The sequence below is a fragment of the Microcebus murinus genome, chromosome 6, assembly GCF_040939455.1.
Source record: "Microcebus murinus isolate Inina chromosome 6, M.murinus_Inina_mat1.0, whole genome shotgun sequence".
Taxonomy (NCBI): domain Eukaryota; kingdom Metazoa; phylum Chordata; class Mammalia; order Primates; family Cheirogaleidae; genus Microcebus; species Microcebus murinus.
In genome coordinates, this window is record NC_134109.1 from 12,920,249 (window position 1) to 12,935,851 (window position 15,603).

A 15,603-nucleotide genomic window follows, 5' to 3' on the forward strand; every position below is an offset into this window, starting at 1 on the left:
CTTTAAACAAGCCAGTTTCCCGGATTTCGCAGAGCCTATTGCTTTCAGTTTCTGGGCACGAGGCTGGGCTCTGCAGTTATGGGAAGTCACTGTCCAGCCCGGCCCTGTTCTCCCTCATGCTGTTTCCTCTTCAGGTGCCTAATATCTATCTGTCCATTGCACCGACCCCTGAGCATCTCTCTTCAGGACAGTGCCAGGGAGAAGCAGCAACACACACACTGGTCTCTTCTGTTAATTGCGCAGTGAAAGCGGCCTGGGGCTGGTCAGACAGAAACACCTGAAAGGAAGCCCTTCACTCTTCCAGGAGTAGCTGGGTCACCCTAAGCAATTACTTAACCACACTTGACCTCCATTTGCTTACCTATAAAATGGGGAAATAATGAGATATACCTTTCATACCGCCCTTAGACAAGGGCAGCCAAGGTCCCCTGCCTGGGTCCTGTGCCTTGAGGTCAGCACCTCTCAGTTATTCACGTGCACATGAATTGCCTGGGGATTGTGTTCAGCTACAGATTCAGGCTCATTAGATCTTAGGTGGGGCCCGAGATTCTGCATTTCTAACAAGCTCCGGGTGATGCTAACACTGCTGGCCCAGGGACCACAATTTGAATAGCAAGGCCTCTCAGGGTTGTTATGAGGATTAAATAAGTGGATAGACATAAAGGTGGCTAGAAGAATGCCTCACACAGGGTAGGTGCTCAAATGAGGTCCTCTCTCCCAACCTCCTTGAGGTTTTTAGAAAAGGATTCAGTGGAACAGAAAGTTCACATGAAATTATTAGGACCAGAATGTTAGGGGCACAGAATGGAGAAGCTGGAAGTGACTCCAGGCTGTTGAGAGGGGGGGCTCTTAAACACATTTCACCTTTCCCAGGCATCACCTGAAAATGTACTGAACTAGGAAATCGTGGAATGGGCCCCTAGAATTGTTTGTTTTGAAAAAGTATACCAGGTGTTTTTGGTGCCATTTATTTGGGAATTATTAACCTGGTCCAAACTCTCATGCCAGAGACCCAGAGAGGTGGAGTGACAGCCCTATGTCATGCAGAAGTTTGGCCAGTGATTCGTGGACCATTCAAGATGTATTTTCTGAACACCTGCTGTGTTCAAGGCACCATGCTAAGTTCTAGGTGGACTCAGTGGTGAAAAGACCCCTCTTCTTACAGAGCTCATAGTCTGGTGGGTACCTAGACATCACACATGGACCAAATAGTGTGGACAGTTACACCAGGTAATAGGTAATACACTTTCCATCCTATGCACAGCAGAGGGTGCAGTGGCAGAGGTCACAGGAGGACCTGACTTAGACTGGGGAATCAGGGAAGGCTCCTCTTAGGAAGTGACCTTCTAGATGAGACTTGCAGGATTAGCAGGAAAGAGCCAGGTGGAGAGTGGGCAAAGCCAGGGGAGGAGGGTGGCACCGAGGGGATGCCAGTTTAACTGAGGCGGGCAGGGGAGCACCCTGGTTGATGCTGCTGAGCCACCACCCAGGCCTTGGGCTTACATCAGTCATTCTCTAACTAATGTCCCTGGTTCTGTCCACAGCAAACAGGCCCCATCAGTGCCACCCTGGTGATGACCCGCCCCATCAAAGGGCCCCGGGACATCCAGCTGGACTTGGAAATGATCACTGTCAACACCGTCATCAACTTTAGAGGCAGCTCCGTGATCCGACTGCGGATATATGTGTCGCAGTACCCGTTCTGAGCCTCGGCTGGAGCCTCTGATGCTGCCTCTCACCAGCACCAAGGGACAGGAGAAGAGAGGGAACGGGAGAGATCACGAGAGCCAGACCGACGTTACGCCTTTCCTGCTGAACGTGTCCCCAAGGAGTCGGCCCCGATGCCCTGACCCCCACCCGTACCATTGCAGACCTGTCACTCTGAAGGCCACCCCCAGCTCCTAAGATGCAGTTATCGAAAAGTATTATCATTGGCCCCTGATGTGAGATTGTCGGTGATTTTCCAGTTTATTTCCTTTTTTTTTTTTTAAAGAAAAGAGATTAGGTTTGCTGGAGTCTGAGTCTGTGTCCAAAGACTGTGAACAGCTTGCTCTCGCCTCTTCCACTCCTTTCTCGCTCTCCCTGCGCCGCTGCTTTGCAAGGCCCCGCGGGCTCCCGGGGAGCGCTGGGCATAGCTAGACCGCTTCTCGCGTGCACTGAAGGCCATGGAAACGAACCACTGCGGGACCTAGGAGTTTTTAAAGAGTCTATTTCAAAATCACGTCTGGTATTTTCAACCATAAAAGAAGTTTTAGTTGTCCTTAAATTTGTATAACTGTTTAATCCTTTCTTGTTCATTTTGAGTATGTTTTTTTTTTTTTTTTCCAAGTAAGCGGTAGAATTACTTCAAAAGGCCTTCCAACACATGTTACATTCTGTCTTCTCAAACCCGGTCACCTCTGCATTTTAGCACAATGTTTTCTTTGAGGACCCCTCAATCTTGCTTTCTTTAGAATTTTTACCCAACTGGGTTGGAAGGCAGAGATCTCCAAACTGATTAAACATTCGAAGAGATCTTGCGTTTGGTTCATTTTGACATCATAGATGATTCGGCAGTTGGGGTTGGTTCTAGTTCTGTTGAAACCTTTTATTGTGTGCTGGCTTGGAAAGCTCTCCAGAGAGCTAGGTAAATTGGTAAATTTACCATCATCTAAGGTAAATTGGTGGCATGTTGGGGGCAGAGACATAGGGTGGCAGAGAGGTTAGGGGAAGCATCAACCCTGAGTCCTGTTTTATTTGATTAGAAAACAACCAACAATCCTTCTCCTATGTGGATTATGTCCTGTACTCTTGCAGAACAGGAATGCATTCAAGTTACTTTAAGCCAGTGGTCCTCAACCCTAGCTGCATCGAAGGACAACTAATAGAGCCTTGAAGAAAAGACTGATTTCCTGGGACCTGCCCCAAGAGACTCGGATGTCGCTGGGCTTAGGTCGGGCCCAGCCATCTGGACTTTAAAAAACTGTCATAACTACCCAGAGTTGAGAATGCATTGTTATAAACCCTACAAAGAGAGAGGAGGACAAACGCAGTGCCCAAGCCCTAGCCACCTTGCCCCCAACATCTCAGTTCCTCTTCCTGATCAGGGACTCTGGGTTTCCTTCAAGTCTTAGAACTTTGCCCCTGGGCAGGGGCAAAGAGAGTCAACAGCGCAAGTCACAGATTGGAGAACAGGCTGGGACAGCTGCCTTTATGTTCCATACCAGGAATCGGCCTGAGGCTTCAGGAGAATAGTTTACTCCCTGATGGCCGAGGCTGGGTCTTCGGCCCGATCTATAGATGCTCCCATTGTACGTGGTGGTGGTGGTGTGTTTGTTAAAGACCGACATAGTGCCAGGAGCTGTGCCCTGGACCGCCAGGGTTAGTAGGCGTTTCATGGACCCCCAATAACCCCAGTTCCTCAGTGGAGGGAGATAGCATGTTCAGCTCCCACAGTGCCCTGGCCGCTGCAGGTGTGCCTTCCTCACCCACAGATCATTTCTTGCGCCCACCATACCCCTAACTTTGCTCTTGGTCGTGGTTATTTTTTTCTCTAACTAAGCACATCCAAACCATGCCCAGCTGTGCTCCTTCAGACAGGTTCAAGCAATGCTAACAATAACATCAGCAACAAATGGCTCGGAACGTTCAAAGCTCAGAAGACAAAGAGCGAAGACCAGAAGTGCGAAGGAGGCAGCGGCCCTCCCCGCGCCCGTGGGGGGAGGCTCAGGTGTCAGCAGCCGATGTGGGTCAGACACGCTGAGCAGCAAGCGGCTCTGAACCCCTGACTCTCAACTTCTGACAAAGAAGGCAGGCAAGCTTTGTCTTGGGGATTTGAGGGCCCATTGGTTTTAGAGGTGCCACATTTGAAACCAGACCTGAGTCTCTAGGGCTTGGGATTTATTAATATTTGTTCATGTCAAAATGTGGCTTCCTGCTTCTAAGAAAAAAGGCACAGGGAGACTCATAAATGCAGGCTCAAAGGGCTTCTTGGACCTCAGATTCCTCTTTCAAAAAACATGGTCTGATGAGTTCAGTATAAATGAATCAGAAGCATGTGGGATCCATTTACCTTAAAATACACTTGGGCCTGAAAATTAAGGGAAAAACGGCCTGGGGCGAAGTGTGTACTGTCAGGCCAAACCCAAAACATTTGGGAAACAGTTCCAGAGGCTCCCGGAACCCAAAAGGCTGTTTGCTTCACTCTGTCTTGGGAATCGTTGGATGTTGGGTTTTTTTTTCCTCCCAAGACTGGGGTAAGCCCGCCCTCTGAATGCCCACGGTGTGTTCTGCTGTGGAACCTAATGGGGCTGGCTGTTTTTCGGACCCTGAGACTTCTGGGCTCCCCTTGCCTGTCCCTTGTCAGCTTTGCCCCGTTCAGGAGCTGGGCTGAGAGCTTGTCTGGTGACCCCTGCTCCAAACACCCCATCAGGTCCTGCAGAGTGCTGGGCGCATGGTGGAAGGGGTTCACGTTCAGAGTGGGGACACTTGCAAAAATCTTTGTGTTGTCACTTCATCTTCTCAGTTCCATATGGGTGAAAACTTCCATTCAGTTGCTTCTCATTCTAAAGTTTTGTGATTCCTTGAAATGTACTTTGGGGATGACAGCCAGCATTTCCATTAAACTGCAAGTTCAGAGTTTCACAGTGGTTTGCCAATCATAACACTTTCTAATTGGCACAAAATCCGCCTACCTTTCGCCTCTCGGGCTTGGGTAACACGCTTAGAAATTTTCTTAGGTAACAGTCTTGGCCCTTGGGGTGTCATTTGTCCAGATGGTGGAAACATTTAAGGAGGTCTGATTACTTCATTTTCAGTCATTTCAAGGTATTTTTGTGGCCTGGGTGTTTACTGTAATGTGCCCAAGTTGTTCATCCTGAGCCAGGAGGGTCACCCACAGAGAGATGACAAAGGAGCAACTATTCTTTACTCCCCTCTTGCCAGATGAAATCCTATTTGTAAAAGGTCTTTGTCAAGGGGGGACAACGTACTTTGGTGGAGCATCTACTTTGCTTGAACCAGTTGCTGGATTCAGAGACATGAACAAAAGAGACAATCCACTGATAACACATTTATCCACAGGTTTATGCAGCATGTGAGACCACACTGGGATGCAACGTGATAGGTGCATTAGCAGTGTGAACAAAAATCATTTTAGTTAGATTTTAATAATTTTTAACATGTATCTATTTTATACAACAAAAGTTCTTATGAATATTTATAAACATGTTTGAAATTTAGAATAAGATGACTTTGCTTGGAATTATTAAATATATAACACTTAAAGGAAACACTAAATAAATGTTAGGTAACAATTTTCTTTCTTTCTGATAAAATTATATACAATTTGTATGTAATTTGAAAGGCAATATTTTCTTTCTTAAAAAAAAGTGAATATTTAGTAAAGCTCTTTTTATTTTGGAATTGGCCAGTGCTCATCAACTGCAAACAAATACACAGATTGTTCTCTGTGCTGCTATTTTTGTTCTCAAATTCTTAGTCCCTTTTCTTAACAGATGGCTGACATCATCATTAGAATCCCTGAAGCATAACTAAAGGATGTTTTTTAAACAAATAACCAAGAGGCTCCAGGACAAAGGAGTGTACAGAGGCAAGATTTGTCACTTTTGTAGCTTTTGTTGGGATGACAGCCTCCCCTTAGAATCTCAGACTGGCTAATGGTTCCTAATAATGATCTTAGCCAGCAGCCACCAGAGAAATAAACCATTAAAGTGAGAAAATAGGTGTCAACATAGGAATGATTTATTGAATTGCCATTGTTGATGTTCTCTCATCCAAGGGAATTACATGTTGACAGGCAGGAACTAACAGCACTTTTTTTCAGGAATCTGTAATATTATTGAGCAATGATGTAAAAAATGAAGATGGGGTAAATTGTGCATAGACACAAACATCAATGTTATTGTGATACCTATTATCAGGACTTGATAAATTATTAACATTCATTTAGGGCCAGAGAGTCATTGGATGGCTTAATTCCATTTAAAAGTAGTTTTTGTTTGGGAAGGAATGTTTTGGTTTCAACATATCTCTTTTCCTAATTCTTACTTTCCAACCTTCTACTCAGAATGAATTTGATGTTGCAAAACTGGCTTAAATCTCAAGACAGCTACTGTACTTTAAAATACATGCTTTGAATTCTTCAGAGCTTTAATGTACACCCCACTCATAATTTATCCCTAAAGGGGAGTGTGGATGGCTGTTATTTTTGTGAATGTTTTCCATCCCCTGATCTTAAAACTTTTACCAAAAAAAGCCACGGTTGATACCAAGCCATGATATTTGCAAATACCTTAGCTTTTCATAGTGATGCTGTAGTCTGGAGTTTTTTATTTTCAGTCTTGTTTTGTTTTTGTTCTAGTTCCACATTTTAAAAATCCTCATGGATTCTACCCCAAAGCTGGCATTTCCGCATAACATCTTGCCAGTCTTTCTAAGAAGCAGCAGTATGGGCCAATGACACGGCTGCATTTTTATTGTGCAAAGACGCTGTTAAAATCCTAATCTGCTTCTTTCAGTAAAACCATAGTCAAGGGGATCCTTTCAGCTCAGAATTCATAACATATTTGGGGAGAGCTAGACCCCCTTGATCCTGCATTTTATTTTATTTTTCTTGTTTGAACTTTGGAATATGTTATCTTTTTAGGGCCTCAGTTACCATTTTAAAAATTCCAGTGGCATCATTTTTCAACATAAAAGCCAGGACTTTTCACAAATAGGTGGTGAAGAGCTCCTAGGTGTACTGGAAGAATTTTGGGACAGCAAAGCACACCAAAAAGGAGTAGGTTGCCTCATCTGGAGCACGTACAGGGAGGAGAAGAAGTAGCTCCTTCCAGCTAACGCCGAGCCAAAGCACCTGTGCTGGCCACACTGTCACTGTCACTCCAGATGCGGCTTCCGCCTTGGGAAGGCACCGGAGGCTGTTCTTCTTAATTCTCACCAGATTGCCCTCAGCCCCCTTCTGCTCCTTTGCTGGTTCATTAACAAATACCAACAAACCTGCTGATGGCGGAGGTGAGAAAGAGGAGGAGGAGGAGGAGGATAGAGAGGGAGCTGGCTCTCTCCCTCTTCCTCCCGGGGTTAAACCCTGAATCCCTCCCCTGCCCCTTGACTTCTGAGTAGAGCATGGAGACTCCTTTGCCCTCCCCCCACCCTCCTCCCATTTCTTCCCTCCTGTTCCTCTCTTCTGCCTCTTCTTTCCTTCTCTGCACTACCCGTCCCCCACCCCACTCTGCCTGGTCTCCATCCTCAAGTTGGAAGGTGGGAGTCAGGGTCAGGTCCTGTCCAGTGAGAGGGACAAAGGACAAAGCTGTTCACGTGTTTTTGCTGCTTCTCCCTCCAACTTCTCTTTTCTTTTCCATGTATACCGAACCAATCTCCAGAACATCCCTTCCTGAGCAAAGACATGGCTTCCTTTTTCTTGTCCTTATCCTGTTGTTTCTGCCTTCAGAAAGAAAGTAGCTACTCAGTGACGTGGGCATGGGTCTTCCTTGTGCTGTTCTTCATCAGGACCCGTTCCCAGGGCTCTTTCTGATCTCCTGGCTCTCCATTCTGGGATCACCCCTTGTCCAGGAGCCAGGCTACCCCCACTCCTTCCCAGAAATGCACTTTTAAAAATCTTTCCAGCACTCCCTTTGTCCCCAGTCTTCATGGCTTCTAGTGGCTTGACGTGGTGTTTTTATTCTTCATGTAATCTGGAGCAGAGAGGCTGGGAAAAACTGGAGTCCCTTTAAGTACAGGACAGTACACAGTCTCCAAAAGGCCCCCGTCTCTTTGGCAATAACAGATAATCTTTAACTTTCTGTGTAACATGTAGTCTTGCACTCTTCACAAATGTATAGAATTATTCATCCAAATGATTTCCAAATAGTACATTTCGAGTGATTTCATGGACAGTAGTCCTATTCAGATCAACCTATATCTCTGCAACCCCTCTCATATACGACTTTTTCAGAGTAGGGTTGATATGTGGCCATGACTTAAAGGATGACCAAGAATTCTTCAAACATAGAAGCAGGGAAGGGCATTAAGAAGATCAATGTGGCTGGAACAAGGAAACAGGGGTGTGAGTATGGCAGGGAGTAATGGAAGTGGAGGCCAAATATTTATGGTCCTGGTCACCTAACTCAGCTGGGCTCTACTATGGAGGCCAGCATTGCACAGGCTAGTCCATAGCGATGCTAATCAATGCTCCAGGATCAAAGAGTTCACTTTTTAAAAACAAAAACAAAATAAAACAAAAAAACAAGTTAGGGAATCTGAATCCTGAATACCCTTTGGAAATAGTCACAATTGATTTTAGAAAATTAAAGGTTCTTAGAAGTCCTGCAATGAAAAGGAAACCTGTTTAATTCTGTATAAAGGTTAACCAAACTTTTTTGCAAGGAAATTATTTACCCCTTATCCCCTGACCCCTGCAACAACTATTAACATCTCTAGAAGCAGTTTTCCGTGGAGGCTGGGAATTGTTCTGTGTGCTATGGGGAGATTCGGTAGGGTTTTTATTTTGTTTGGTATTGTTTTTTAATTAGGGAAAGGACATGATCTTGTTTTTAGGAAGATCACTCTGGAAATGGTGTATGGAGGTGGGGAGATGAGAGTTAAGAAAAATCATTGCAGTTGTTCACATAAGAGATCATTATGTCTAATCTCTCAATTAAGAGGAAGGCTGACTAGTTCTTTGCTTAAAACTCTATTGACATCCCTTCTGCCCACAGGTTAAGGTTCAAACTCCTGAACATAATCAACAAAGCCTTCCATGGTCTGGTTCCTGCTTGCTTCCAGGTCCAGCTCCTACCACTGTACCCTCCTTTATAACAAATTCTCAGACAGACAAACAAACAAAACTCCCCAAACCGGAATGTCTTATATACTTCCTCCAGCTATTCTTGCCTGAGTTCTTCTTGTTGGCTGGAGTGCCTTTCTTCTCTTTGTCCACTTGGCAAATGCTTGTTTGTCTTTCAACAGTGGTCAGCTTCTCTAGGAGCTTTCCAGATCTGCTCCTGAACTCCACGGTCTGTGTGCCCCCCTCACTGTATAAAGCAAATCACCCCTTCTTTATCTCCAGTGCTTCTGTGCACCTGAGGTTCCAAAATGCAAACTCCTTCATGGCACCATTTTTGTCACCATAGACTTGCAGGCTAGCACAGTGCCTGGCACACAGTAGGTGGTTGGTATCCTTTTGATGATGGGAATTGACAGAGAAAATGGAGAGAAGGGGAGAGACTCAGGAGAAATGCAGTAGGTGGCGTCAGTAGGTCTTGGTGATTTATTGGGTGTGGACACCCAGGTAGCTAAGGGACACCCCGAGGTGAGCTAAGGACCTCAGGAGGAGGAGTTTTGGTAGATGGGGAAGATGAATTTCATTTTAAGCTTGCTTTTTTTTTTAATGTTTATTTTTGTTGAGGTAAGATTTACATACCGTGAAATGCATGGCTCTTAATTCCACAGTTGGACAAATAAAACATGCTGAATTTGAGATGACTGTAAGACATCCAGGTGGAGGTATTCTGAGGATGGTCAGCAGTATGTACTGAAGGAGAGAGTTTGGTGCTACAGATTGAGCTCTGGGGTCCCAGTGAGAAGGGTGCAGATGAGGCGGCCTCTGGGGATGAGAAGCCAGGGCCAGGCAGCCGTTGTGGACCAGTGCCCACGTCTGGATGCTTGGATGTCTGGAGTCCTCTCGCTGCTCACTGGAATGTTTTCTTCTTCCTTTGGCAGACTTCTGTTTCTGTTTTGGCTGAGCTAGGCTTCCGTTTTGTTGTTGATTATTTAGGATGTGGAAGGGTTAGAAAGTGTACAGGAGAGTGCAAGGGATATGGAACGGGATGGTCACAGTTAATTGGGAACATGTGTAGAGGACCCATTCTTTGATCTGCGTGACCAGATACACTCATGAACGCGGTGTTTCTTCATCCACTCACCGAGAGTCAGCCAGTGGCTTCCTGAGTGAGGGACGGGCTCCCAACTCCAGCCATCACGATCACCACATACAACACAGGAGGAAAGAATTCTGAGATAAATAAAATGACTCATAGCCTGAGATGAAAACTGAAAATTGCATTAACTATGCCACCTGTCAGCTTCCTGAAGCAACGGAGTCATTTGCTAATTAACTCATTGGGCAAATAAATGTTCTGGGTTGGAGGTTAGCATTCATTTCTCCCCAAAGCACGGTGCGAAGATCCCTAGCCTGGAAGTCTAGACATCTTTGGTTCTTTTTCCAGTTCTCTCTGCTGTGTGACCTAGGGCAAGTCACTTGGCTTCTTGGAGCCTCAGATCCTGCCTTGGTAACCTGCAGAAAATGTTCACTCTGAATCCTGTATTCACTCAGTTCCTCAAGGAATATTTTTCAAGCTCCTACTCTGTTTCTGGCACTGGCTCGTTAAAAATCCCCTGCTAAAACAATTTTTTTGCTCTGGTCCCTGGCAGCGATCACTTTTAATTCAAAAGCATGCTTCTGTTCTTTATGCCAGAGGATGGAAAAGCGTGCTGCGCACCGCTCTGGTTGGTTCTTTGTAGGAATTTTGTTCTGGCTCAGAGGACTGGGTGTGATAGTGCCAACCTGGTAAGGCTGGAGGAATGCTGGGATTGGACTTGAATAGACCTGGATTTGGGTCCCAACTCTGCCACTTACTAGTTTGTGAACCCCAAGTAAGGTACTTTGGTTCTCTGAGCCTCAATTTTCTCATCTGTTAAGTGGGGATAATAACACTCACTTCCTCGAGGTGTCTTGAGAAATAAGATGAAGCACGTGGAAGTGCTTGTCATGGCGAGCAGAAGTCGCCCCGTGACTTTCTTCACCTCAAACATTTCAAATATCCAAGCCACTCACCTGCGCCACGACTTAGTTTATAAACAGTTTCTGGAACTTGAAGGACTAAAGTGGCCTTATTTCCCTCAGTATATTCTCAGCACTTTCCTTCTCTGTGCACTTCAGAGACTTGAAATCAGGCCCATTTCAACTTCACTTTCTACAAACTGGGGCTGTGGTTTCTGACACCATTTTCACATTGGCAATGCATTGTGGGTGTGGCAGGGAGCTAGTTTTAATTAAATTTTATTGATAACACCTCCAAAAAAAGTATAGAATTATAGACCATGACAGCTGAAAGGATGCAGAAATTCTGTCATGAGGATCAACCGCCTTGTTTACACTGGGGACTCTGAGGTTGGGGCTGGGGGTATTGACCAGTCCCAGGTACCATGGTGAGTTAATGGCAGGTTGGCAAGTAGGTCTCTTGGTCTAGCTCTTGGTCTAACTCTCTTTCCCCTAAACCACAGAATGTTTCAAATTCTAAGACATTTTAATTTCTTGTATCTCAAGTGATCTGAAAGCTATTTGCTTAACCCATAGGACTCTCCTTGCCCTTTTGTACTGAAGAACATTCACTAGTTTAGACCACTTTACTGACCTTTCACAAGAATTCATTGAGGTAAACTCTGATACCACAAGGGACAGCAGGAACCACAGAGGCCAGAGTATGTGGCAACTCAAATTAGAGTTGAGACAGAATATGCACCATTGGAAAAGGACAGAAAGACTTCAGAGGCCTTGAGTGAACAACGGACTACTGCCTCTTCGGTCTACAGATCCGTGATGCAGACAGGGTTCCCATGTGGCGCTCTGGGCTTTGACATTAATTAAGGTTATGAGTGAGCAGCCACAGTGTGAACAGCTCTGGGGGGCAGCGAGGCAATTGGCGATACCACTTGAGGACTACCATGCACACCTCTCCTTCCCTCCTTCCCTTCCTTCCTTTCTTTCCCAAACTTATCTTGAGCACTTTTTATATGCCACGTTCTTAACTCTTCCCCTGAAGAACTAGTGATCTTTTTTCTCCTTGGTCTCCCTTCAAAAACTCATCTGTCATTCTTCCTCATCTCTCCACCTTTTGTCCTTTTGTCCTTCCTTCTCTGTCACCTCTCTGGTTTCCCCTTCCTCTTGTGTATTTGTTTTGTAACCCAGAAGTCATCTCTGGTCTCCTGCCCTATGAAATATAGAATATATTGCCATGAACTACTCATCCCATGTCCTGTGGGATTCCAAAGCCCTCCTACGCTTCTAAAACTCCCATGGGAGGTGCAGGAGGGCTTCTGTTTTCACTGTCACCTCTGGCTCCAATCTCTGAATTTCTCTTGAATTCATTTGGTTCATAGGCCTTTTCACTGGCACCACGTTGGCCACCCCCAATGAGCCCTCGCCAGTTGACCCTGACATGAAACTCTGCCTCTTCCTTGATCTCCACAAAAACAAAATGAAACAACACTATACGGGATTGAATAATGTCCTTCCAAAATGTATGTCCATCTGGAACATCAGAATGTGACCTTGGTTTTTGCACATGTAATTAGGTTAAGATGAGGTCGTACTAGGATAGGATGAACCCTAAATCCAATGACTGATGTTCTTGTAAGAGGAGGGGACACGCAAAGATACACAGAGAGAAAGAAGGCCATGTGAAGACAGAGGCAGAGCTGGAGTGATAAAGCCACCAGCCAAGGAACACCAAGGAGTTCCAGGAGCCACCAGAAGCTAGGAAGAAGCAAGGGAGGATTGTTTCCCAAAGCCTTCAAAGGGAGCATGGCCCTCTGGACACCTTGATTTTGTACTTGTAGCCTCCAGAACTGTGACAGCATAAATTCCTGTTGTTTTAAGCCACCCAGTTTGTGGTGCATTGTTATGGCAGCCCTCGGAAACAAATGCACTCCATTCACATTTGGGCGTGTAGTCAAATTTACTGAGGATTTGAGAGTAGAGGGCGGGACCAAGAGGAATCTACATTTTGGCTCTCCCTCCCTACTATTCCGCTGGCTCCCTCTTCTACCACCCATCCTTCCTCTTCCCTGCTCTCCTTGCCTTTCATCCCTTCTTCCTATGAAGTCCCCGAACCTCAAATTCATCTTATCCTATTATACAGAACTCCAACTCCCAAACTCAGCTCCCAGCGCTCCATTCAGGTCAAAACCCCTCCAGGGGAATGGCAGCCCCCTCTCAGCAGGGAGATGGGGATTTCTAAAGCTATTCCTGTCCTCCTTTTGGGAGGACATTTTCCTCCTCTACTCCCTGTCTTCATCCTACCAGAGGCAATGGAGGAGGCTGTGCCAGCCCTTGCCCTCACCCTGCCCCTCAGCACGCTCAGGGCATGGAGTGGGGAAGTTGTGAGGAACCTGTCATCTGTCAGTCTGTCTGGCCTGATTGTCCCCTGTGTCTGGATGCTGCCATGGGCATTTCAGAGAGATGCTAAAGGAGTACAAGAGGTCTGAGGAACACTCCAGAAGACAACCAATCCTTAGCTTTTCTTCTTTAAAGGTTTTGTTCAGTTTGGTCTTTTCCATCTTCAAATAAGAATCTCTTCCATTCTACTTCCTCCTCCTCCTCCTCAGTATTCCGTCTGCTCCTATGTGTCTATGTGTGTAGAGCTTTAAAAATTTTTGCATTCATTGTTTTCTTTTATTTTTTTAATGCTTGAACATTTCTAAGACCCATGGGGCAGTATTTTTCTTTCCAAGTTTTGTAGGAAATAAGGAAAATCGAGCCCAGGGTAAAGCAAGATCATCTGTGTTTAAGAGACAGAGGTTGCCCTACACCCCAGGCCAGTGCCCTTCCTGCAAAACCCATGGCTTCCTTAGAGTGGGTGTGAGCTGTAGGCTTTAGCCTGGAAAAATCCATTTCACTGAGACTAGCCATCTCTGGTTAGAGCTAGAGCTCTGGATACTTAAGCTTGATTCCATTTCAAAACCATGCTGTGTTTTAAGAACAGACTTCTAGCCTAATTTTAAATTAAGGTTATTAATCGGTTTCAGGAACTCTGTATTTTGACTCTGGCTTCAGAAAAGTATTCTTACTAGGTTACACGAATATTTTGAAATTCAGTCCTTACTTTTTTTTATTCAATAAAAGTTTGCACAAACAATGCATCCCACAGGAGAAACTTACGCCAGATCCCAGATGTTTAACACGTTTGCTTCAGATATTAGAGTTCATGGCCTCTTGTGCTTGTTAAACCAAAAAATGTAAGCTCATAGAAATGAGTTTTAATAACGAGGAGTGCTGCAAGGTCAGGCTGAATTCTGGGCAATTGCAGCACTTCAATAACCTTTTGATCACAGATTGTGTGTGTGTATGTGTGTGTGTGTGTGTGTGTGTAAATTTTAAAAACAATCCAAGGAGTGAATTCAGTGAAGGGGAGCATGAACTCTTTAGCTTTGACTCAATTCCACTTAAATTCAATCTACACAGAAATGTTCAAAATGTTCCTTTTCTAATCCTGACATTGACTCTAGTTTGTAATCACTTACCTGGGACTGCCATTCAATGAACCAGCTGTCTACCGATTAGTCTTGGGGTTCAGAATGCCATTAAAATAGTGAACAGGTACTGGGGACTGACCGGGCCAATAATTAAGCTATTTTCTTTGCATATATCATATCATTTAACCCTCCCATTTAACTGTCACTTTCTCTACTACCACCTGAATCCCAGGAACCCTCCTCCGTCACCTTGATTATAGGCAGAGTCAGCTAGCTGGTCTCTCTGCTTCCACCTCTGCCCCCCTGCCCCTAGCAGTCTATTCTCAATGCAATAGCTGGAGTGATCAGTATAAATGTTAAATTAGTTCATGGCATTCCTCTCTACTCCAAACCCTTCAATAGCTTCTTCCCCTATTTAGAGTAAAAGCAAATATGTGATAATGGCCATGCCATCTCCTTTACTCCAAATCCTACCCCATGCTCCTCTGCTTCCTATTTTCCAGCCTCCTTTGTCTCTCTCTCTCTCACTTGCTACAGTTGCTCGGGCCCTCTCACTGTTCCTTAAGCACACCAGGCATATTTCTTCTGTATGGTTGACTGGGCAAGCAAAGGTTAAAGCACACGTATTAGACCACATCTATTAAGGTAGGAAAGTGGGAGGTAATTTGTTTTAAAAAATTCAGAAGTTAATGATCTATCGGTGGGAGTACAAAAAAAAATTGAAAGTCCATGATAATTCATTTTTTTCCAACAATCTTTGCTGTAGGAAATGTGGCCAAAGACAAGTTTCCTTATAATTTGAAAAAGTCAAGGTTGGCGAAGCAAAGCATTTTTATCCCAATAGAATAGAATTGTTTAAAGGTTGTTCATTTTCACCTATTATACAACATTAAGGGTTGTGAAATTTACATTATGGTCATCTAGTACCTGGAATTAACTTATTGAACCATTGAATGAGCAATGATACATGAAAACTAAGGCTATCTTGAATAGTTGGAAAATGAATCAGTTGAGAAAATATGCTTCAGAGAATTCAGAAAATACTTTTTGAAGTACTAAACCTTTAAACTAAATTTAGTCATTTTCATGGACATTAAAAATAACTTTGACCACTTTTTGTCTTAGTAGCCAGATTCTACCATGTGCAAGGTTTTACTTGGTGATGATTCAGGATAAACATCAGTGGCTACACTCTGCTGAATTATTACTGTAATACAGTGTGTAGGTCTGTCTGCCCCTCAACTGAATGGCCCCAGGCTGCTGTGCTTCTTGAATCCTTAAGTTTTCCTTGTATAATTTTACATGGGCTTTTGGGAAGGCAAAAATAAGTCATAAATAGGCAATTTGAAG

General features: G+C 44.6%; 1 protein-coding gene across 2 annotated transcripts in view; it reads left to right on the top strand.

Moving 5' to 3' along the window:
• The window catches only part of FBLN5 (fibulin 5), a 79,855-nt gene extending 77,341 nt beyond the window's left edge, over window positions 1–2,514 (top strand). For both annotated transcript variants that reach the window (XM_076003770.1, XM_076003771.1), the window contains exon 11: window positions 1,545–2,514. In XM_076003770.1, coding sequence (XP_075859885.1) covers window positions 1,545–1,706 — 162 coding nt within the window. In that variant the 3' untranslated portion in view covers window positions 1,707–2,514. The remainder of the gene's footprint in view (window positions 1–1,544) is intronic.
• The last annotated feature ends 13,089 nt before the right edge of the window (window positions 2,515–15,603 follow it).